The 22,397-nt window shown below is 43.4% G+C and overlaps 2 protein-coding genes across 5 annotated transcripts; one reads left to right on the top strand and one right to left on the bottom strand.

Annotated features, from left to right (window-relative positions):
* Positions 1-1,051: 1,051 nt before the first annotated feature.
* On the bottom strand, positions 1,052-6,234 carry LOC118370460 (NF-kappa-B inhibitor-interacting Ras-like protein 2). Of its 2 annotated transcripts, none has more exons than XM_035755466.2 (4): positions 6,210-6,234; positions 4,361-4,479; positions 4,014-4,255; positions 1,052-3,674 (listed from the first exon to the last, which is right to left on the bottom strand). In XM_035755466.2, the coding sequence occupies exons 2-4, from the start codon at positions 4,452-4,454 to the stop codon at positions 3,432-3,434; spliced, it is 579 nt and encodes a 192-aa protein (XP_035611359.1). In that variant the 5' UTR covers positions 4,455-4,479; positions 6,210-6,234; the 3' UTR covers positions 1,052-3,431. The 2 variants fall into 2 exon arrangements, with proteins under 2 accessions (XP_035611359.1, XP_035611358.1); XM_035755465.2 differs by lacking the exon at positions 6,210-6,234 and adding an exon at positions 4,742-4,840.
* Positions 4,963-22,173, top strand: LOC118370458 (dnaJ homolog subfamily C member 7-like). 3 transcript variants are annotated; one of them, XM_035755462.2, is made up of 15 exons: positions 4,963-5,154; positions 5,645-5,755; positions 11,469-11,557; positions 11,700-11,824; positions 12,048-12,161; positions 12,365-12,439; positions 12,558-12,676; positions 12,786-12,939; positions 17,616-17,780; positions 19,087-19,178; positions 19,311-19,384; positions 19,630-19,776; positions 19,930-20,082; positions 20,435-20,512; positions 20,641-22,173. In XM_035755462.2, the coding sequence occupies exons 2-15, from the start codon at positions 5,682-5,684 to the stop codon at positions 20,676-20,678; spliced, it is 1,497 nt and encodes a 498-aa protein (XP_035611355.1). In that variant the 5' UTR covers positions 4,963-5,154; positions 5,645-5,681; the 3' UTR covers positions 20,679-22,173. The 3 variants fall into 3 exon arrangements, with proteins under 3 accessions (XP_035611355.1, XP_035611353.1, XP_035611354.1); XM_035755460.2 differs by having other exon boundaries at positions 20,432-20,512; XM_035755461.2 differs by having other exon boundaries at positions 4,991-5,154; positions 5,672-5,755; positions 20,432-20,512.
* Positions 22,174-22,397: the final 224 nt, after the last annotated feature.

Below are 22,397 nucleotides of genomic sequence, written 5' to 3'. Positions count from 1 at the left end.
TATGTGTGTTTACATTCATTAGGTATTGTCCTACAGCAGATTATGTAAACTCGCCCTCTGTGTATTCAGGTGGAATGAGCTGCACCAACTGCTTTGGGGCCCGGTTAATGCTGATCTGTCACAGAGCATCAAAATCATTATGTCATAAGAAACATTTGACCTTTCTCTTGCCACCAAATCATGGCCATAAATTCATACCTCTTGTAAAGAGGAAGAAATAATCTCTTCTGTGACAGTTTTATCTTTGCAGCAGGCTACAGTAGCCATAGCATTCTGGAGGGATTTCATATCAAAAAGATCTGGCCTTATAACAGGGAACCTGTTTGGACATACTGACCTTGACTTTGGGTTGTATTGGTCCAGAGGCTGGGGACAAACAGTTAGAATGGCCACATGGGGCACATCATCATGCCAAATCACGAGTCCATTGTTCAACCTGTGTGCTGGCCTATCTCTATCCAACCCCTTAAATCACACACTACCTATTGAAGACATAGTGCTGGGAGGGAAATGCTGCGATTAGAAGGTCACTATAGCAACTGCCAGGGTTGAGATAAATAATCTCCATTGTAAAAAGAAAGGGGGAGAAATCCCATTGGTCCTGCATGTCCCTGGGGGAGCCTAGCTAGATGCTCAGCTGCAGCACTGAAGATGAATCTGGTGTTTTTTGCTATGACAGTAAAACATTATTGGAGTAGAGATAAAAGGACATTGCCTTGGTATTTTTTGTCTTAGTGTCATCCTTGGGGAAATGGTTTTGGCGGTAGTCTAGTTGAAGAGGTGCGTTTATAAATCACAACTGGGACAGGTCACAAGTCTACTGCTCCCCTCGCTCCCACCGCAGCATTCACAGTGTGTATTTCAAGCCGTGTGGTAAATGTCACATTTTAACAGGAGATCAATATAGAGAGTGAGATGTTTTATTGTTCATTGCCCTCTGTTAAACGTAGATAAGAAAATGTATGAGAGTGTGGCAGGTTATATAGGGTGCTGAGGCTGTTTTGTGTTAAAGTTATTGTACCTTATGTACTATGTAAGAAGACAATACATGTGGGTTGTAACACGATGATAGTTTATAATGATCCATACATGTGACTCAGTAGATGCACAATTTCTTAGTGAAGAACATCGTCAGCACACTGGCTCGTCATTAAAAACAACCTGTTTGAACTAAGAAACAACATTCTGCTTGTGCTCTGAAGGTGAGTATAGTATCAATTCAGAAACGTTCCACTTGAGGTTCTCATTAGCTTACATTAACCTTTCCAGTCAGCTGGTCCATGTGGAACTGTTGGCAGCTTCATTTGCTCTACATAAACATGTCTGACCTTGTCTCAGTGTATGTAGGGCAGAATTCTCATCACCACGGGGACCTATCTCTACTACAACACTGTTTCAACATAAAATGGCCACTTAAAATAGGTTTTCTTCTGTGCTTGAAATATTTAGATGTATAGTTCCAACGGTATAAAATAGATGTTTCAGCAATCTATTCCACAGAACCAATGCCATTCATTACTGGGGAGAGGAATCATACCTAACCTGACTGTTGTCAATGTCAGGTTAAATATAGATTACAAAGAAAATAAGTTGAATCGTTGGTAATCGAAGCTGCTTTAAAATGTTGCCCTTTGAAAATGCATGAGCTATTCTGTGACACTACTCTGACTCCACTCTCTCCTTCTCCACATTTCTGACATGTAGGCAGAGTTTGGATGGATTTGAGCAAAGTTTAGAGATCTCTGTAGATCTTTATCCTAGCTCATGGGAATGATCTGTGGCGATGGCACCGCAATCAGCAATGTAGGATTATTTTAATTAAGACATTAAAATGTTTGTATTATGTTTAATTACTTCATAAATTATGCAAATCAAAGATACACAACAGCATCAACTTAATTTTGCACGCCCAATTTTTCAGTTTTTGATATGTTAAAAAAGTTTGAAATATCCAATAAATGTCGTTCCACTTCATGATTGTGTCCCACTTGTTGTTGATTCTTCACAAAAAAATACAGTTTTATATCTTTATGTTTGAAGCCTGAAATGTGGCAAAAGGTCGCAAAGTTCAAGGGGGCCGAATACTTTCGCAAAGCACTGTAAATGCCCCAATATGTATCATGAAAATAATATGCACTTCAATAATACAGACATAAAGACAGAGATGAACAATGTCAAAACAAAACACAAATATAAAGATCTGTGAATAGTCACAAAGCAAAAAACTACTCCAAACTAGGCCAAGGCATCTTTCTTGTTCAGTGACACACACATGAAATGTTGCACAATAACTATGGACCCTGACATGGCATTAAATAGCTTCAGTCAGTTAAATAATTTGAAAATGAAATACATTTGCATTTCGTCTGACTAACATAGCTCAGTAGCAAAGATCAAGAATAACCCATGGTTTTCAAGGACAGTAAGGAGTTTCTGATAAGGTACAGATAATTCAGCGAGCTTAGGCTGTGGTCAAGAGCTCTTCAGGGCCTGTCCAGCAGGCAGGAAGCTCTTCAAACACCCTGTTCACCAAGAGACTAGTCTGTCAGCCACAATTCAAATCTTTAGACAATAATGTCATTCTAAAACTCAAAGCGATCTCAAAAGGCAGTAACATTTCTGACATCGCTAAAATAATTTTTTAATTCTTCAAAATATGGATTTGCGGCCTCCCAGGTGGCGCAGTGGTCTAGGGCACTGCATCGCAGAGCTCGCTGTGCCACCAGAGACGCTGGGTTCGCGCCCAGGCTCTGTCGCAGCCGGCCGTGACTGGGAGGTCCGTGGGGCGACGCACAATTGGCCTAGCGTCGTCCGGGTTAGGGAGGGTTTGGCTGGTAGGGATATCCTTGTCTGTGTTAAGAAGCAGTGCGACTTGGTTGGGTTTCGGAGGACGCATGACTTTCGACCTTCGTCTCTCCTGAGCCCGTACGGGAGTTGTAGCGATGAGACAAGATAGTAACTACTAATAATTGGATACTACGAAATTGTGGGGAAAAGGGGGAGGGATTCAAAAATAAATAAATATGGATTTGTTTCATGTACTCTAACTTAAAATAAAATTCAGATCATCCATGCTAAAATAGTTGCCATATTTCATCTGAGTAGATGGCATGCCAGTAGTGTAACAAATCTCCTGATTAACTAACAGTAATATAATCCCTTATGTATCCTCCATGATACAAACAACCCTCTTGATTATCCATTTGTGTTACTTTTGATGTCAACATTTACTTGTCGTCAAAGATCAGTCTAAATGGTCAAATATGAGTCTAAATATCAGTCAAAATGAAACCATTGGTGTACATTTGTGCAGACATAAAATTGTCTGTATTTGTGATAGGCTAACAATCAGTCTATTGCGTTTCCCCTACTACTCTTTCCCATTCTTCATCAATCCTCACTCCCTCCCCCCTTCCATTCCCCCTAATCCCTCAACTATCGACAGCGCCACTCCCCTTGTTCTTATTGCGGCTGAGGGGGAAGGATGATTTGCTCTGGGGCTGGGTCATCTTGCTGGCCAGGTGGACAAAAGGCTCGATGAGGGTCCTTCGGTCTGCCACAGACACCTCCCACAGACGCACCTTTTCTGTCTTGGCCCAGTACTGGGCCACTTCAGAGTCCACTCTCCTCTGCTCCTGCATGTCTAGCTTGTTGCCCAGCACCACTATGTTCACCTGTGGACAGATCATCTCATCCATTTAGCACAACCTCACATCACCTGTATATCAGCAAGTGGAGTGTGGTGTGTAGATAAGAACTTTAGGACACACCATAACGAATGTCGCCACGCGTAGTACATAACCTGCTGGCTGTTGATGTGCGGTGGTGATTCAACACGTTGGACCATCAGGAAATTAACAAACAATAAAGGTGGCTGACGGTCTGCAGTCAGAGGCGATAGGACGGCCGTTCATCAGCAGGGTCTGTTTTGTCCTGAAGTCTGCCCTGTTATTTAACTCGCCTACATGACACTGTGCTTTACAACTACCATTGAAATTGATGAAAGTCCTTACCTCTTTCTTATCACGGTAGCGGTCAATGTCTTTCTTGAGGGCCTCCATGCGTTTGAAGGACTCCTTACTGTCGATGCTGTAGACCAGGACAAAACCGTCCGCAATGGAGAAGTAGTGGCGAGGGAACTCCAGACCATCACGAAGACCCCGGGTGTCGTAGAAGCGCACTTGCTCTCGAGTGCCACGGTCCGTTTCTATGGAGCCAATATAGATATCCTCCAGGGTCTCCATGGGCTCTGAGCCTAGGAGGGGGGCACTTTGGGATATCAAATGGGACAGATGATCTGTGTAGTCAAAATATCAACATTGTCCTTGATCTAGCGAGGTCTTACGAATTAATTGCTTACCCGCAATATGATTGGCATACAGCAGTTGCTCCAGGACAGCAGTCTTGCCAACAGCAGCCGGACCACACACCACCACTTTACAACTCTTGCCCATGATGATGATCAGTCTCTTGGCAACTCTGTAATTGAATAACAAGTCAGATGACAGATGTCTCTGCCGCTAGCAAAACACACACACACACTTTTTTCTTACAAGTCATAGAGGTAGGACGTTTTCCCTCACGTAGCAGAACATGATATTATTAGGACCCGTAGCTAGCGACATGCTAACGTGTAGCATGCATTTAGTTAGCTAACTATTATATTTAAGTGATATTGTCCATTGTTATGTTCGTACAGATAACTCAATTCAACATTTAATTTCCTTACAATCTTTTTTACCTTTAAAATGTAAATACAGCGCTCCCGTAAATTCCAGACACCACTATCCACAAATACTTCCTGTTTACAATGCTTACGTAACGTCTTCCTCACTACTTTTAGTAACTGAGACCTCTAGCGTCCGATGGTCGTAAGACTTGTTTGAGCCACAGCTGCAGAGGATGGAAGACATTAACATTTTCTATTTTAATAGAGCGAGCTAGTTCAATGTTACTCTATTTTTACCGACAAAATAGCCTGTCCGATCATGCATTGGTTTACCCTGGCTGGGGGCCTGTTTCTGCTTTCTTGCCAATGCCAACTCCTGGTGGGACAAAAACTATTGGGGGAAAACCCATTTTAAAGTGAGACTTTACGGCCACTTTCTGTCTGTAGCTTCCGAAGTGTTTGGCCTATACACTGATATGATGAAGGTGAGTCTCTCACGAACTCATACGTGTCGGTTGTTTTGATTTAGGACGTAAGAGGCACAACACTCGCCTGAAGGTAGCCCGGTACCAGTTAAAACAATTAATGGCAGTATATATGGAAGTAGTTTAGTGTCTAAAAAAAAGGGTTAAATATGTGTGTAAAAAAAATTGAATAAAAAGTTGCCTGATCTTTCTTATATATTAAGGGTAGACAATTCAAAACGTAATTTTGGCCTATGTTTTTCCATGTATAAATCTGTTATCCAATGTGTTTCTATGGGCTAATAGCAGTAAGGCCAAATTCAATATGTTATTTTTGATACATAAATTGGTCCTAAAATTCCAAATCAAATATCTAAATGATCCTTGGTATGACCATCTTAAACAATTAAATATGTTAGCTTAGTAGATGCTGGTGGGACCTAAAAGTTTTTGGGACTGCCAGGTTTCAGTTAAAAATCCAGGACTAACTTTCAGTGATCGTCTTGTCTAGTTGTCAATCACCCCCTCCCCTTCTTAGTCCCAGCAAAATGGCGACGGTTGATGACTGCGATGTGACTATGGATCCTGAAATGGAAATAGTCAGCGACGAGGAATTGGAGAGGTACGTTGCGGGAAAATGTACAACAAATGTTACACTTTAGGTTTGAGTGTTCTCGTGCCATTGTCATGTTATTATAATCTTGGTCTGGCTAGTGTTGGTTTGCTTTGTGTCACACGGGAATTAGGCCTTGCTAACCGGTTAGCCATTTCTCTTTTTGAAAAATCCATACCAACAAATAAAGTTGACTATCTGTTGTGTTAATGTTACCTAACCAAGAAAGTTAGTCACAGTTTGTGACAGTTTGCACCGTCGTGTGTTGTTATGGCTAGCTGACGTTAGCCAACTAGCTAGTACAATATAGCAAGCTAACTAATGTTAGCTAAGTAGCCGTTAGCCATGATGGTCGCAAAGCCTATGGTTAATGTTTTTGTTCTATATGTTTTTTTTTTGACCAAATGTGTTAAGCTAATTATTTACTTAGCGAGCTAACATAACTGTTACTATTGCTATGTACCCACGCACGATCCAGAAAAGTCCCCAAAATCTTGCCCCACTCTGCCCACTCGTCCTCGCTGAGTGACGTTCTTCCAGAACATTCTCAGGTCTTGATGACCTGAACGAGACAGCTATAAGTTAGGCTTTGCATGAGGTAACATACTATTGACTGACATGGTCTTCTTGGTATGCCTGAAAGGTGATTAATTTTTTTAATTTGATTTTTACTGTGATTGTATCCGAGGTTGTCAGCCTAGCCAGATCCATATATTAATGACGCTGGGCCTAGCTAATATATTCCTACCACTAGTAATTCTCTCAACTTTCCTCTTGGAAACAGTGGGGGCCACAAGTTCAACAACCAACCAATCAATGTGTTATGATCAGGTGATATAGGGGTAACCGTCCTGTTTCCTCAAGAACATTTAACAAGGGAAAGGCATTGTCTTGGAAAATTGCATTTATTTTCAGTTTTGCTTCATTGTCAGCTTTCTTGCCCTGATTGTGATTTGAAGTGAAGCATGGTGAAGATGTTGGGGTGGCAGGTAGCCTAGTGGTTAGGTTACTGTCCCAACACTAAGGTTCACTGGTTCGAATCCCTGAGCTGACAAGGTAAAAATCTGCCACTCTTGTAAATAAGAATTTGTTCTTAACTTTTTTGTTCTTAGTTAAATACATAAAGATTCAAAGAAAATGGCAGTGCCCTCTTCCTGGCTTGTCTTGCCATGTGCTCCCTGGTGATCTACCCCTGTATTTCCCACTGAGCTCAGATAGCTGCTCTGTTTGTGAGCTGTGGCCACTACCTCTATTTCCATTAACTGAGACCCCTTACTGCCTGCTGGTATGGCTCTTTCTATGTTTAGATGATTTTCGCAGCTCCTTAACCTTGGTGTGCAGGTGGGAGAGGGGGTAACTCTTCCAGCATACATGTTTGGAAACAGTAGAATATCAGATTGCTTCCTGAACACTACTGGTCTATCATAGACCTAGATTAGCCCTGGTCTACAACCAGAGTGAATTATCATTTAAAGAAGACCTTTCATCCTAGTATTATGTATAATATGCAGTATCATGTAATATCCTACCTCCTTGCAGTCCGCGACACAGGCTGGGATGAAGTCGTTGATTACTCACAAATGCACCTAGAGGTTTTCCTCGAAGTCCTTTTTCACATTTACTTGGTCTATTTTGTCTCTGGATGATACAGTATGACCTGTTAGGGATGGGAATTTGACCTTTTTTTGACCGAGTACTTACATTATATCTGTTTGAGTACACTAATCCTAACTGCTAAATTTGATCATTTATTATTCAGTCAATAAAATAAAGTGGCATTTATGATTTATTTATTGAATAATACCAACTGGTTATATTATATCATGGAACCCAATCTTCAAAAAGGTAGTAACCTCAGCTGTGTGGCACTTGCATGTAGAAGCCTATGGCTGTGCAATGTCATAGCCTTGTTGTGTTTAATTTAGAAGACAAGCCGCTATTATTTCCCGAGCCCTTATCACAGTCGACACCTATTTTATAGTAAAAAAAACAAGATGTAATATAAAAATGGAACAGAATAATGCAAAGTGATTTGCATCTCACGTCTGGACCTGTTGTTCTCAGTGACAATTTGAAACAGGGCTCAATTTGGCTAGTTGAAAAAAAGTATTAATGGTTACAAAACAAAATATGTGTACTTTTAGTTTATTATGCCTGTTCCTTGGAATTTTCTAAATGGATGAACAATTCTACATTGAACATGTGGATGTATTTTGGCCAGGGCATCTGTTTGGTTGAGTAGGCGAAATGATTTAGATTTTTTTTTTTTTAAATGCTCTTTGTCTTACTCAAACTAATGTTTTGGCAGGTTCTACACTGAAAATGTCTATCGACTTCTAATTGCAAAGTAAGGTCAACACTAACGGTAGTTGCCACAAAGTTAAACCCTAACAGTTTCCACAATTTTGCTCTAGAAAATCAGATTTTAAACCTAACCCTTAACCACCGTATTTTTTTTTTAGGGAGTCGGTCAGCTTTAATATTGCATATAGATTGTAACTATCAATGTAATTGTCTGCATCATTTCCAATGCCCCATATATTTTTTCAACTATATTTTATTTTATTTTCTCCTAACCCTACCTCCCCTAATTGGAGTAAACTAATGGATAACAACACACCGACAGTGTTGTTGAATTTTGGTACACCAGAATTGCATTAATTTCCAAAGAAAAGCTGTGTTTGCCTTGCAGCATTGCATTGCAGAGGCTGTTGCAGTGCATTCGGTGTGGTGCATACGTTGGATTTATCTAACGTATGCGTCAAACTGTATGCGCCGACTGCTTGACAGAAATGGTAGCAGAAGGTGAATGTTGATCTTTTGTTCCAGAGGATGCTGCATACTATTTAGCACAATGGGGCTATCGGTGTGTTTGAGGCGTTAGGCTTCTACTTCCAGCTTACACATACTATATACACTGCTCAAAAAAATAAAGGTAACACTAAAATAACACATCCTAGATCTGAAGTAATGAAATATTGTTATTAAATACTTTTTTTCTTTACATAGTTGAATGTCCTGACAACAAATTCACACAAATTATCAATGGAGGTCTGGATTTGGAGTCACACTCAAAATGAAAGTGGAAAACCACGCTACAGGCTGATCCAACTTTGATGTAATGTCCTTAAAACAAGTCAAAATGAGGCTCAGTAGTGTGTGTGGCCTCCACGTGCCTGTATGACCTCCCTACAACGCCTGGGCATGCTCCTGATGAGATGGCGGATGGTCTCCTGAGGGATCTCCTCCCAGACCTGGACTAAAGCATCTGCCAACTCCTGGACAGTCTGTGGCGTTGGTGGATGGAGCGAGACATGATGTCCCAGGGCCAACCGCACCAGCATATGGTCTCACAAGGGGTCTGAGGATCTCATCTCGGTACCTAATGGCAGTCAGGCTACCTCTGGCGAGCACATGGAGGGCTGTGCGGCCCCAAGAAATGCCACCTCACACCATGACTGACCCACTGCCAAACCGGTCATGCTGGAGGATGTTGCAGGCAGCAGAACGTTCTCCACGGCGTCTCCAGACTCTGTCACGTCTTTCACAGTGTGAACCTGCTTTCATCTGTGAAGAGCACAGGGTGCCAGTGGTGAATTTGCCAATCTTTGTGTTCTCTGGCAAATGCCAAACGTCCTGCACGGTGTTGGGCTGTAAGCACAACCCCCACCTGTGGACGTCGGGCCCTCATAGCACCCTCATGGAGTCTATTTCTGGCCGTTTGAGCAGACATATGCACATTTGTGGCCTGCTGAAGGTAATTTTGCAGGGCTCTGGCAGTGCTCCTCCTTGCACAAAGGCGGAGGTAGCGGTCCTGCTGCTGGGTTGTTGCCCTCCTACGGCCTCCTCCACATCTCCTGGTGTACTGGCCTGTCTCCTGGTAGCGCCTCCATGCTCTGGACACTACGCTGACAGACACAGCAAACCTTCTTTCCACAGCTCGCATTGATGTGCCTTCCTGGATGAGCTGCACTACTTGAGCCACTTGTGTGAGTTGTAGACTCCGTCTCATGCTACCACTAGAGTAAAAGCACCGCCAGCATTCAAAAGTGACCAAAACATCAGCCAGGAAACATAGGAACTGAGAAGTGGTCTATGGTCACCACCTGCAGAACCACTCCTTTATTGGGGGTGTCTTGCTAATTGCCTATAATTTCCACCTGTTGTCTATTCCATTTGCACAACAGCATGTGAAATGTATTGTCACTCAGTGTTGCTTCCTAAGTGGACAGTTTGATTTCACAGAAGTGTGATTGATTTGGAGTTACATTGTGTTGTTTAAGTGTTCTCTTTACTTTTTTGAGCAGTGTACATTTTACGGACACATTCTATTTTAGTATTATCTTTTGTTTGTTTTTTAATCACATCCTTCAGCTACCCTCAACCATTCCCATCTATCTCTGAAGACCATCCCCCTTTTCTTGTATTTGCCATATATTTTTCAGCTGTAATGTTTCCCAGAAGTTCTGAACCTTTCTATTATGTTCTACAGAATATAATTCAAATTTAAAAGTTTGCTCAAAGTATTATTGATCGTTTGACTGACTTTTTAAATCACCCAGTAGTGCTATTTGCAGAGTTGGCTCTGGGTAAATGTTGCAATTCTTCAGCCATTCCTGGAATGTGACCAAAAACAATCTACATGTGGACAGTACCAAAACAAATGATCTAATGACTCTCTCTTCAAAGCTAAATTTGCACAGCTGGGATGGTTGTAACCCCTATATGTATGTGTGTGTATTGGTTGCAATACACTTTTATAATTTGAAGTTTTGAATCCAATGCTGTTTTGTGTATCAGTTTTTGCCATGGAATCGGTACATCAAATCTTTCCCTCTTGCAATCTTGGGCCAAAAGACACGTACCTTAATTTTCCCCCTTCTACTTCGCTCTTCTGTTTTTGCGGTAAGGCTGCAATTATTTGGTTGTAGTCTTGGGTTTAGCAGACATTCCATTATTTTTGCTAGCTGCACGTGTGACAACACCACTCCTATTTATGATAGAATTAACAAGAAATGATACATAAAAAAACTGGTTTTGAATTTTTTTTTAATTATCTATTAGTATATTTCAGTTTAACCATATTTGTTCTGTCTTTTCTGGTGGATTAAAAAGAAATTGCAACAACTTTCTAAGGATTGTTTTAAAAATAGCAATATTTTGGAGTTCATTTTCCATTAACCAAAAGTGAGAATAAATGGGAAAAGGCCACTCTGTTCATGGTATGCGTAACCTTAAATTAAGACCAAATATCTAATTTTATTTATGCATTTTTACAATCTAGACAATTTTGGCTGTGGTAACTTGTGACAACCACAAAGTAGCCTAAGTGGAAAGTTATGCAATTATTCCAAAACTCATGTGTAGAGGGAGAGGTCCGAATCCAATTGAGTGAGACACGGAGGGGATAGCGAATTTAGGGAGCAGAACTGTGATTCTTTTTCCTTTGTGCATGTGTGTGTCCCACAAATCGAACACTAGCGTCAAAGCAAATTAATGTTGTCTTCAAGATGAAATTGATAAAATAGTTTTACAGTATTTGGAAGAAAAAAAGTGATCTCTGGTTAAAGATGGAGTTTTGATGTCAGTTTGAGTACCCGATTAGTCATGCCCGTCCCTACATCCTGTCATTATGCAGTTTTACTCAGAACTCTCTCTTGGGTAATGTCAACAAATGGCCTCATTGTCAAGCTCTTTCTGTCTTTCATTTCCTGTCATCCAGGGAAGCAGAGAGCTTCAAGGAGCAAGGTAATGCCTACTACATCAAGAAGGATTACTCTGAAGCATTCAACTATTACACCAAGGCCATAGGTAAGAATTCCATCAGTGATATCAACTGCAAAGAATATCCTCTTTATAGAGGGGTAACATCCTTGTTTTCTGTGGGGGAGAGGATCATCTATTCTTGTTAACGACGGTGAGTGATTTTATTTTTCCAATGTGTTCTCAACAGACATGTGTCCTAAGAATGCCAGTTACTATGGAAACCGGGCGGCCACGCTGATGATGCTGAGCCGGCACAGAGAGGCGCTGGAGGACTCCCAGCAGGCAGTGCGGCTCGACGACACTTTCATGAAGGTAGGGTCCGCCACCAGGCGTAGCGGGCCTTGAATACCCAGCTAGCTCCTAGGCAGACAAGTTAGTCAGACTTTCCGGTTTGTCTCATCTCATAATACGTTTGGCAGTTGGATGAGTACAATGGTAAGGTAATGGAAAGATCTGAGTCATGGTTTGTGGGTGGGTCTCCTCCCTGCCTGTGTCAGTGTTCCTGCCTGTTAACTGTGAGTCAACTTTCCCACAGGGTCATCTACGGGAGGGGAAGTGCCACTTGTCCCTGGGCAACGCTATGGCAGCCAGCCGCTGTTTCTACAGGGTTCTAGAACTGGAGCCTGACAACAGCCAGGCACAGCAGGAGGTGGGTCGGACAGTCTGTCTGGCAGACTAGGTCCTTACAGCATTGCATTGTAAAGAGCTAATTGCTCTACAGTAGTTGAAATCCTTTAACTGTGACAGATATTCCATGAGTTTTGCTTAGATTGAGGAAAACATCATGCCGTGTAGTGGCTGCCTTATATAAAAGCATAAGTTTGATTTCTTCAAGTTTGGATCTATTTTCAGGTAAAGAATGCAGATTCCGTCCTGGAGTATGAAAAGATGGCTGAAATAGGATTTGAAAAGCATGACTTCCGGATGGTAGGCTCTTGGCTGCATGTTGTCTTTTATCAAGCAGATTGTTATCCTTATTTGGGGGAATGGGCAGATTGGTGCTAGATTTGATAGGACCATGTTTCTCTCTCTCTGGACTATGCAGGTTGTGTTCTGCATGGACCGTGCCTTGGAGTCGGCCTCAGCCTGCCATCGGTTCAAGGTGCTGAAAGCAGAGTGTCTGGCCATGCTTGGACGTTACCCAGAGGCCCAGTCGGTAGCCAGGTAAACAAGACATTGTTGAAAACCGTTAAATAAAGGCAATTTCCCTAGCTGATGCACACCATTGGAAATGTGTGTTGTCATGTAAGACTTGTTTCTTTGTCGTCCTCAGTGATATCCTGCGGATGGATGCTACTAATGGCGATGCCCTGTACGTCCGTGGTCTCTGTCTGTACTATGAGGACTGTATTGACAAGGCTGTCCAGTTCTTTGTCCAGGCCTTGCGCATGGCCCCTGACCATGAGAAGGCTCGCCTGGCCTGCAGAGTGAGTCCTCCATCCACCTGCCACCAGGACTCTAGCCCTGCAATTAGGCTCAACTAACCTGCCTAATAATTATGCTAATGTGGACTAATTGCCTCCATCCTTACCTTTTTGTAAGAGGTAGCCACAGAGCACTTTAACCAATTCTGTCTCCACTAGAGGTCGACCAATTTAATAGGAATGGCTGATTTTAATTAGGGCCGATTTTAAAGTTTTCAAAACAATCGGAAATCGGTATATTTGGGCGCCGATTTAAATTTAAAAAAATATTAAAAGTGTATACCTTTTATTTACCAAGGAAAGTCAGTTAAGAACACATTCTTATTTTCATTGACGGCCTAGGAAAGGTGGGTTAACTGTCTCGTTCAGGGGCAGAAAGGCAGATTTTTTTCACCTTGTCAGCTCGGGGGGGATCCAATCTTGCAATCTTACAGTTAACTAGTTGTTGCACTCCACAAGGAGACTGCCTGTTACGTGAATGCATTAAGCTAAGGTAAGTTGCTTGCTAGCATTAAACTTATCTTCTAAAAAACAATCCATCATAATCACTAGTTAACTACACATGGTTGATATTACTAGATATTGTCTTGCGTGTCCTGCGTTGCATATAATCTGACTGAGCATACAAGTATCTGACTGAGCGGTGGTAGGCAGAAGCAGCAGCGTAAACATTCATTCAAACAGCACTTTAGTGCGTTTTGCCAGCAGCTCTTCGTTGTGCGTCAAGCATTGCGCTGTTTATGATTTCAAGCCTATCAACTCCCGAGATGAGGCTGGTGTAACCAAAGTGAAATGGCTAGCTAGTTAGCGTGCGCTAATAGCGTTTCAAATGTCACTCGCTCTGAGCCTTCTAGTACATTTAAGTCATTTAGCAGACGCTCTTATCCAGAGCGACTTACAAATTGGTGCATACACCTTATGACATCCAGTGGAACAGCCATTTTACAATAGTGCATCTAAATCTTTTTAGGGGGGGGGGTGAGAAGGATTACTTACCCTATCCTAGGTATTCCTTGAAGAGGTGGGGTTTCAGGTGTCTCCGGAAGGTGGTGATTGACTCCGCTGTCCTGGCGTCGTGAGGGAGTTTGTTCCACCATTGGGGGTCCAGAGCAGCGAACAGTTTTGACTGGGCTGAGCGGGAACTGTACTTCCTCAGTGGTAGGGAGGCGAGCAGGCCAGAGGTGGATGAACGCAGTGCCCTTGTTTGGGTGTAGGGCCTGATCAGAGCCTGGAGGTACTGAGGTGCCGTTCCCCTCACAGCTCCGTAGGCAAGCACCATGGTCTTGTAGCGGATGCGAGCTTCAACTGGAAGCCAGTGGAGAGAGCGGAGGAGCGGGGTGACGTGAGAGAACTTGGGAAGGTTGAACACCAGACGGGCTGCGGCGTTCTGGATGAGTTGTAGGGGTTTAATGGCACAGGCAGGGAGCCCAGCCAACAGCGAGTTGCAGTAATCAAGACGGGAGATGACAAGTGCCTGGATTAGGACCTGCGCCGCTTCCTGTGTGAGGCAGGGTCGTCCTCTGCGGATGTTGTAGAGCATGAACCTACAGGAACGGGACACCGCCTTGATGTTAGTTGAGAACGACAGGGTGTTGTCCAGGATCACGCCAAGGTTCTTAGCGCTCTGGGAGGAGGACACAATGGAGTTGTCAACCGTGATGGCGAGATCATGGAACGGGCAGTCCTTCCCCGGGAGGAAGAGGAGCTCCGTCTTGCTGAGGTTCAGCTTGAGGTGGTGATCCGTCATCCACACTGATATGTCTGCCAGACATGCAGAGATGCGATTCGCCACCTGGTCATCAGAAGGGGGAAAGGAGAAGATTAATTGTGTGTCGTCTGCATAGCAATGATAGGAGAGACCATGTGAGGTTATGACAGAGCCAAGTGACTTGGTGTATAGCGAGAATAAGAGAGGGCCTAGAACAGAGCCCTGGGGGACACCAGTGGTGAGAGCGCGTGGTGAGGAGACAGATTCTCGCCACGCCACCTGGTAGGAGCGACCTGTCAGGTAGGACGCAATCCAAGCGTGGGCCGCGCCGGAGATGCCCAACTCGGAGAGGAGGATCTGATGGTTCACAGTATCGAAGGCAGCCGATAGGTCTAGAAGGATGAGAGCAGAGGAGAGAGAGTTAGCTTTAGCAGTGCGGAGCGCCTCCGTGATACAGAGAAGAGCAGTCTTAGTTGAATGACTAGTCTTGAAACCTGACTGATTTGGATCAAGAAGGTCATTCTGAGAGAGATAGCGGTAGAGCTGGCCAAGGACGGCACGCTCAAGAGTTTTGGAGAGAAAAGAGAGAAGGGATACTGGTCTGTAGTTGTTGACATCGGAGGGATCGAGTGTAGGTTTTTTCAGAAGGGGTGCAACTCTCGCTCTCTTGAAGACGGGAGGGACGTAGCCAGCGGTCAGGGATGAGTTGATGAGCGAGGTGAGGTAAGGGAGAAGGTCTCCGGAAATGGTCTGGAGAAGAGAGGAGGGGATAGGGTCAAGCGGGCAGGTTGTTGGGCGGCCGGCCGTCACAAGACGCGCGATTTCATCTGGAGAGAGAGGGGAGAAAGAGGTCAGAGCATAGGGTAGGGCAGTGTGAGCAGAACCAGCGGTGTCGTTTGACTTAGCAAACGAGGATCGGATGTCGTCGACCTTCTTTTCAAAATGGTTGACGAAGTCATCTGCAGAGAGGGAGGAGGGGGGGGGGTGGATTCAGGAGGGAGGAGAAGGTGGCAAAGAGCTTCCTAGGGTTAGAGGCAGATGCTTGGAATTTAGAATGGTAGAAAGTGGCTTTAGCAGCAGAGACAGAGGAGGAAAATGTAGAGAGGAGGGAGTGAAAGGATGCCAGGTCCGCAGGGAGGCGAGTTTTCCTCCAATTCCGCTCGGCTGCCCGGAGCCCTGTTCTGTGAGCTCGCAATGAGTCGTCGAGCCACGGAGCGGGAGGGGAGGACCGAGCCGGCCTGGAGGATAGGGGACATAGAGAGTCAAAGGATGCAGAAAGGGAGGAGAGGAGGGTTGAGGAGGCAGAATCAGGAGATAGGTTGGAGAAAGTTTGAGCAGAGGGAAGAGATGATAGGATGGAAGAGGAGAGAGTAGCGGGGGAGAGAGAGCGAAGGTTGGGACGGCGCGATACCATCCGAGTAGGGGCAGTGTGGGAAGTGTTGGATGAGAGCGAGAGGGAAAAGGATACAAGGTAGTGGTCGGAGACTTGGAGGGAGTTGCAATGGGGTTAGTGGAAGAACAGCATCTAGTAAAGATGAGGTCAAGCGTATTGCCTGCCTTGTGAGTAGGGGGGGAAGGTGAGAGGGTGAGGTCAAAAGAGGAGAGGAGTGGAAAGGAGGCAGAGAGGAATGAGTCAAAGGTAGACGTGGGGAGGTTAAAGTCGCCCAGAACTGTGAGAGGTGAGCCGTCCTCAGGAAAGGAGCTTATCAAGGCATCAAGCTCATTGATGAACTCTCCAAGGGAACCTGGAGGGCGATAAATGATAAGGATGTTAAGCTTGAAAGGGCTGGTAACTGTGACAGCATGGAATTCAAAGGAGGCGATAGACAGATGGGTAAGGGGAGAAAGAGAGAAAGACCACTTGGGAGAGATGAGGATCCCGGTGCCACCACCCCGCTGACCAGAAGCTCTCGGGGTGTGCGAGAACACGTGGGCGGACGAGGAGAGAGCAGTAGGAGTAGCAGTGTTATCTGTGGTGATCCATGTTTCCGTCAGTGCCAAGAAGTCGAGGGACTGGAGGGAGGCATAGGCTGAGATGAACTCTGCCTTGTTGGCCGCAGATCGGCAGTTCCAGAGGCTACCGGAGACCTGGAACTCCACGTGGGTCGTACGCGCTGGGACCACCAGATTAGGGTGGCCGCGGCCACGCGGTGTGGAGCGTTTGTATGGTCTGTGCAGAGAGGAGAGAACAGGGATAGACAGACACATAGTTGACAGGCTACAGAAGAGGCTACGCTAATGCAAGGAGATTGGAATGACAAGTGGACTACACGTCTCGAATGTTCAGAAAGTTAAGCTTACGTAGTAGTTGTTCCCCTTGCTCTGCATGGGTAGCGCTGCTTCGATGGTGGCTGTTGTCGTTGTGTTCCTGGTTCGAGCCCAAGGAGGAGCGAGGAGAGGGACGGAAGCTATACTGTTACACTGGCAATATTAAAGTGCCAATAAGAACATCCAATAGTCAAAGGTTAATGAAATACAAATGGTAATGAGGGAAATAATCCTATAATTCCTAGAATAACTACAACCTAAAACTTCTTACCTGGGAATATTGAAGACCCATGTTCTGACCAAGGAACTTAAACGTTAGCTTTCTTACATAGCACATATTGCACTTTTACTTTCTTCTCCAACACTTTGTTTTTGCATTATTTAAACCAAATTGAACATGTTTCATTATTTATTTGAGGCTAAATTGATTTTATTGATGTATTAAGTGTTCATTCAGTATTGTTGTAATTGTCATTATTACCAAAAAACGGCCGATTAATCGGCATCGGCTTTTTTTGTGGGGCATCTGCTTTTTTTTTTTGGTGGGGCATCCAATAATCGATATCGGCTTTTTTTGCTGGGGCATCCAATAATCGGTATCGGCGTTGAAAAATCATAATCGGTCGACCTCTAGTCTCCACTACTGGCTTGCTGACACATTAAGTTTGCAGAGGTTGCTAAGTGCTCTCTCTTTTCCACCCAGAATGCCAAAGCACTCAAAGCCAAGAAGGAAGATGGGAACCAGGCCTTCAAGGATGGGAACTATGATGTGGCCTACGAGCTGTACTCTGAGGCCCTGACTATAGACCCCAACAACATCAAAACCAATGCTAAGCTCTTCTGTAACAGGGGCACTGTGGGATCTAAGGTGAGGCTCAAAAACACAGCACCAGGAGGAGAACCCCTCTCATCTGCCATACCATATTGTTTGTCTTATGCAGCCATGGTGTTTCTGCCATTTTGGTCCCCAGTTCACTTCGGCCTATTATTGGTATTTTAGTCTTCATTGAAAGGCTCTCTGTTGGCTTGCAAAGGAGGTATTGCTGTTTTATATTACACCGTGGTTGTTTTGCCTTTTCAGCCAGGCAGCTGATATTTGATACATTTAGGTCCCTATAAAATGTGTGCATTTTTTTGTTGTTGCCTGATTCCGTTTAGTGTTTTCCCAAATTCAGTTTTGTTTTTCCAGGGTTTGTTTTTTTTCCTTCAGGTTTTCGCTCTCTAAATCACACTTGATATAACATCCAAATGTATTTATTATTGTCCACAACCATGCTTAAACCACATTTGGGTATACTTACCCTTTAATTCAAATGTGCAAAGCTAGTGACCTTTTTGGTCACAATGTTTCTGTAGCGCTCATGGGATTGCAGAGTTTGTAAAACAAATGGCCGCTGGATTGATAATCCATGATATTATTCTGCCAGGTAGGCAGGCGTAGGCTACTTTGTGTGTTTAATATTTTAAATTTATGTTTTTGGGAAAGCCTTTCCATATACCAGAAGATGGTTGTTGTGATATTAGCATAACTAACGACTACACAAAGTGGTAGACCCGCACGCACACAGGGGCATTCCTGAGCCGTTGCCTCTTCAGAGAGTTAAAGGAAAATATGAATCACTGATGCATGTCTTGGACAAATTAATGCATTTTCTAATAAGTTTAATATATTTAGTTGATTTCGTAATGAGTAAAATACATTTGAGTGTTGTTGAATTCTATTTTTAATGTCTGGATTCCGTGATTCCACACAAATTCTTTGCGAAGCAGATTTTTAAAAGGCCTTACACCTGTATAACTCTGCTCAAAATGTGTCCTGGCAGCATGTGTAGCTTGTTAGATTGTAAATCCTCCAGGAAGTCACTCATATGGACCAATGTAGTGCTACAGTACAGGCTGTGAAGGTGGCCTTCTGCATGGGCACCCGCATACTCACTCTCTCGCTCACACGTGCGCACATACTAACAATGCATGCCACAAACTCGCACACACCTCTCATACAGTGAGGCCTCTCTTACTGTGTGTATTTTTAGCAGTGCTCTGCACTTTGCTTCATTTTCTCTATCTAGAACTAGGCCAGCATCTCTTCTTTTTTTGTCTTGTGCTTTTTTGCACATTCCCCAGTCCTCTTACTCTCTTTTATTTCCTTTTTTCCCCACTTTTTTTCCCCAAAGCTGAAAAAAATAGACCAGGCCATTGAAGACTGCACAAAGGCAGTTAAGCTGGATGAGACTTACATCAAGGCCTATTTACGCAGAGCACAGTGGTACGTCAATCTACCTTAGTTTCCTAGCAATATGTCCGTAGTTCTTATTATTAGAGAGCAAGCAAGAATATGGATATTCATTGGATATGGTTATGATCCCTCAAGCTTGTTTCTATACATCTCTGTGTTCAGTTACATGGACAAGGAGGAGTACGATGAGGCTGTGAGGGATTATGAGAAGGTCTACCAGACAGAGAAAACAAAAGGTATGTCTGTCTCATTGGTGTGACTCAACCACCCCTCTCTCCATCCCAGCCACCACGCTACCTCTCTGTCTGGGTCCTGTTGCTTCACACTCCTGTCCCCCCCCACACACCCTGTTATGGCGCAGTGTCTCAGGTGTCGGTCTCTAAGGGGTGGAATTACTGTATAGCTCCTCCTGCTGTTACGGTGCTCTAACTGCTCTTGGTTATTAATACTATTTTTGTCGTCTCTTAACTCCTTTCCTTAGAACACAAGCACCTCCTGAAGAATGCACAGTTGGAGCTGAAGAAGAGCAAGCGAAAAGATTACTACAAGGTGCTAGGCGTGGACAAGAACGCCACAGAGGATGAGATCAAGAAGGCTTACCGTAAACGGGCCCTCATGCACCATCCAGGTAGCTAAGAGAGCCCATTTCTCAGTTCAACTATCCAGTCTATTTTACTAATAACAAAATACGTGTCAGGAGATGTATTTCTATGCAAAGGGGAAATAAAACATTGAACTTTTCCCCTGACTGACGGCCCTGGTTTGTCTGTCTCTCTCTTAGACCGTCACAGCTCGGCCAGTGCTGAGATTCAGAAGGAAGAGGAGAAGAAGTTTAAGGAGGTGGGCGAGGCGTTCACTGTGTTGTCTGACCCCAAGAAGAAATCTCGCTACGACAGTGGTCACGATCTGGAGGACGACACGGGCAACATGGGAGGTGAGGGCTGGAGATCAGCCGGGGGGAAGGGGCTGAAACTGCTAGAATGCAACAAAAAAAAGTTTCACTACAACGCTGGCTGCTCCTCTGCGCTGTTTTGTCAACAATAACAAAGGTGCTGGGGTGAAATGTGGTGCCCCCCCCCCCTCCTATTTCAGCTTTAACAGGGACTAAATTACTATTACTTGATTTAAACATCAACTGGGTTCAGCCATTTGTATTTCAGAGCTGTAAATGGGTGTTTATCATGTTAATTTTACATGGTTAGTTTTGTGAATTTGTGCTGAGATTGTACTGGCTGATTCCCTCAGCTGTGATGTTGATCCTCATAATGTGTTTCTGTCCCCAGCAGATTTTGACGCCAACAACATTTTCAAGGCATTCTTTGGTGGTGGAGGTGGCCAGGGCTATAGTTTTGAAGCTAATCAATGTATGTATACAAACATCTGTAGGAAACAACAGTACTTTTTAAAAACGATTTAACATATAATAAATTCACAATTCAGCCTATTTCAGATTCTGTTGAATAATATACAATTTTTTTGTTTTGTGTTGTAGCATCCGGACCAGGAAATTTTTTCTTCCAGTTTGGTTAATTGGAGGATCCTAGTACTTATACAGTAGCTCAATCATGGACTCTATTCAAATGGATTCACCCCCCCAACTCCACCCTCATTTTTAATTTGTCTGGCTGTTCCTCAGTTGGACTCTGTCATTACCTGAACGAATAATGCTGTCAAATCACATCATGCAACAAACGAATGACGCAAGGATCCATTGAAGACTAATACTATTTTGATATTTGGTTTAATTTTGTCAAACAATAAAAACATTGAAATTCAAATTTGTATAAAAAGAATGTTGGCCCAAACAAGTATGACTCATAATGGAACTATTAAACGGGACTGTGCAGGTATCTGGCCTTCTGAAGGCTCAGGCCAAGATGTGACTTCGAGATGGGGCAATCTGAGAAGAACCTGGGGACCTACAAACCTCCTACATTTGACCTACTGTCCAAGCTGTATTCAAAGCATGCATATATTGCCCAGTATTTAATGGTGCAAAATTCCATGGGAAACTGAACAACTTGCATGTTGTGTGGGCAGCCTACTTTATACCCAACAACCAAAAGATGACTTAGCAGCTGTGGATGATTGCTTAATGAAAGTTGTCTCCATTTCATGTTATATGAACAGTTAATTATTTTCCATAACAGCCTGGGGTAAATAGAGTTAAATCCATAAACTACTGCTTAAGTACAGTCAGAAGATGGCTGTGCTGGTGTACTATGCCAGGCCTGTTGCCATGTTGTGGTCAGCTTCCTCACCACAGGTTTTATGTTTGATGTTGCCATTCACCGGTTGCTACATTGTACATTTTACTGGAATGTAAAGTGTTTATTTGTGTTGATAGTTTTGACTTTTTTTTTTTTTAATGTATATTTATTGTAAATTGGCTGTCTGAGCCACTACCAGGAGATGAGGATGCTCCTCTATTATGGAAAAGACTGAAAAAGGGCACCAACGATCAACATCCTTTTGGCACAAACTCAGGAAATGAATTTGGTTGTGCTTGCCATTTTATAAGATACCTTGTGGACATCTATATATTTAACTGGCTGTGTACCCTAGTATGCTGAACTTGAGCAACCACTCAGTCAACTAATACAGTAAGTATCATCTCACTCACAGCACACACAATGCATACGGTCTGATTGGGGTTATCTAGAACGTGCCTAGGCAAGCTGTCAAATGAGTTAACATCTTATTTTCCCCATGCTGTTTAAAAGTATACCCTAGTATAATGTATAGTTTGTCTCTGGGCTATGACCCTAGCAGTATTAAACTATTCAGGCCTGAGTTCCAATGCCCTGTGTAAATTATGCCGCTAGTATAAAGAGCTCATCATACAATTGCTATGCCATTATGGATGGTAGAGGTTTTGATCTTATTTTTAAGATCTCTTGGTGCACTTTTAAGAGGAAGGCATCCCCATCCTGGACTTGCTCTCATGAAGCCCTCAACAGTCTTGACTATGGAGTCTTTATCAAACAGCCATGTAAATAAAGTAGGCCTCTTGTTCCCCCCTTCACCCTTCAAATGTCCCTTTTGTCAATGTTTGTATTGCGTTTTTATTTGATTTCCTTTGGCTTTATTTTCGAGGTGTACCCCAAGCTCAAAGAAATTGCTAAAAAATTAATATTTTGGGATGCAAGACAGACTTTGTGGCGTTTTGGAGAGATGGCAGGTGGTGAATGAGTAAAAAATCCTATGCATATGTTACTGTTCAAGGTTAGAGTTAGACAAAATATTAAC

The sequence above is a fragment of the Oncorhynchus keta genome, chromosome 5, assembly GCF_023373465.1.
Source record: "Oncorhynchus keta strain PuntledgeMale-10-30-2019 chromosome 5, Oket_V2, whole genome shotgun sequence".
NCBI lineage: Eukaryota > Metazoa > Chordata > Actinopteri > Salmoniformes > Salmonidae > Oncorhynchus > Oncorhynchus keta.
The sequence above is the reverse complement of the archived record's forward strand: the minus strand, read 5'-3'. Positions and strand labels throughout refer to the sequence as shown.

Coding starts and splice junctions, on each gene's coding strand:
- LOC118370460 (XM_035755466.2), bottom strand. CDS start 4,454: ATGGGCAAGAGTTGTAAAGTGGTGGTGTGTGGTCCGGCTGCTGTTGGC. Junction 4,256..4,360: donor GTATGCCAATCATATTGCGG/GTAAGCAATTAA, acceptor CCCCCCTCCTAG/GCTCAGAGCCCATGGAGACC. Junction 3,675..4,013: donor GCTACCGTGATAAGAAAGAG/GTAAGGACTTTC, acceptor ATCTGTCCACAG/GTGAACATAGTGGTGCTGGG.
- LOC118370458 (XM_035755460.2), top strand. CDS start 5,682: ATGGCGACGGTTGATGACTGCGATGTGACTATGGATCCTGAAATGGAA. Junction 12,162..12,364: donor ACAGCCAGGCACAGCAGGAG/GTGGGTCGGACA, acceptor ATCTATTTTCAG/GTAAAGAATGCAGATTCCGT. Junction 20,083..20,431: donor CGACACGGGCAACATGGGAG/GTGAGGGCTGGA, acceptor TTCTGTCCCCAG/CAGATTTTGACGCCAACAAC.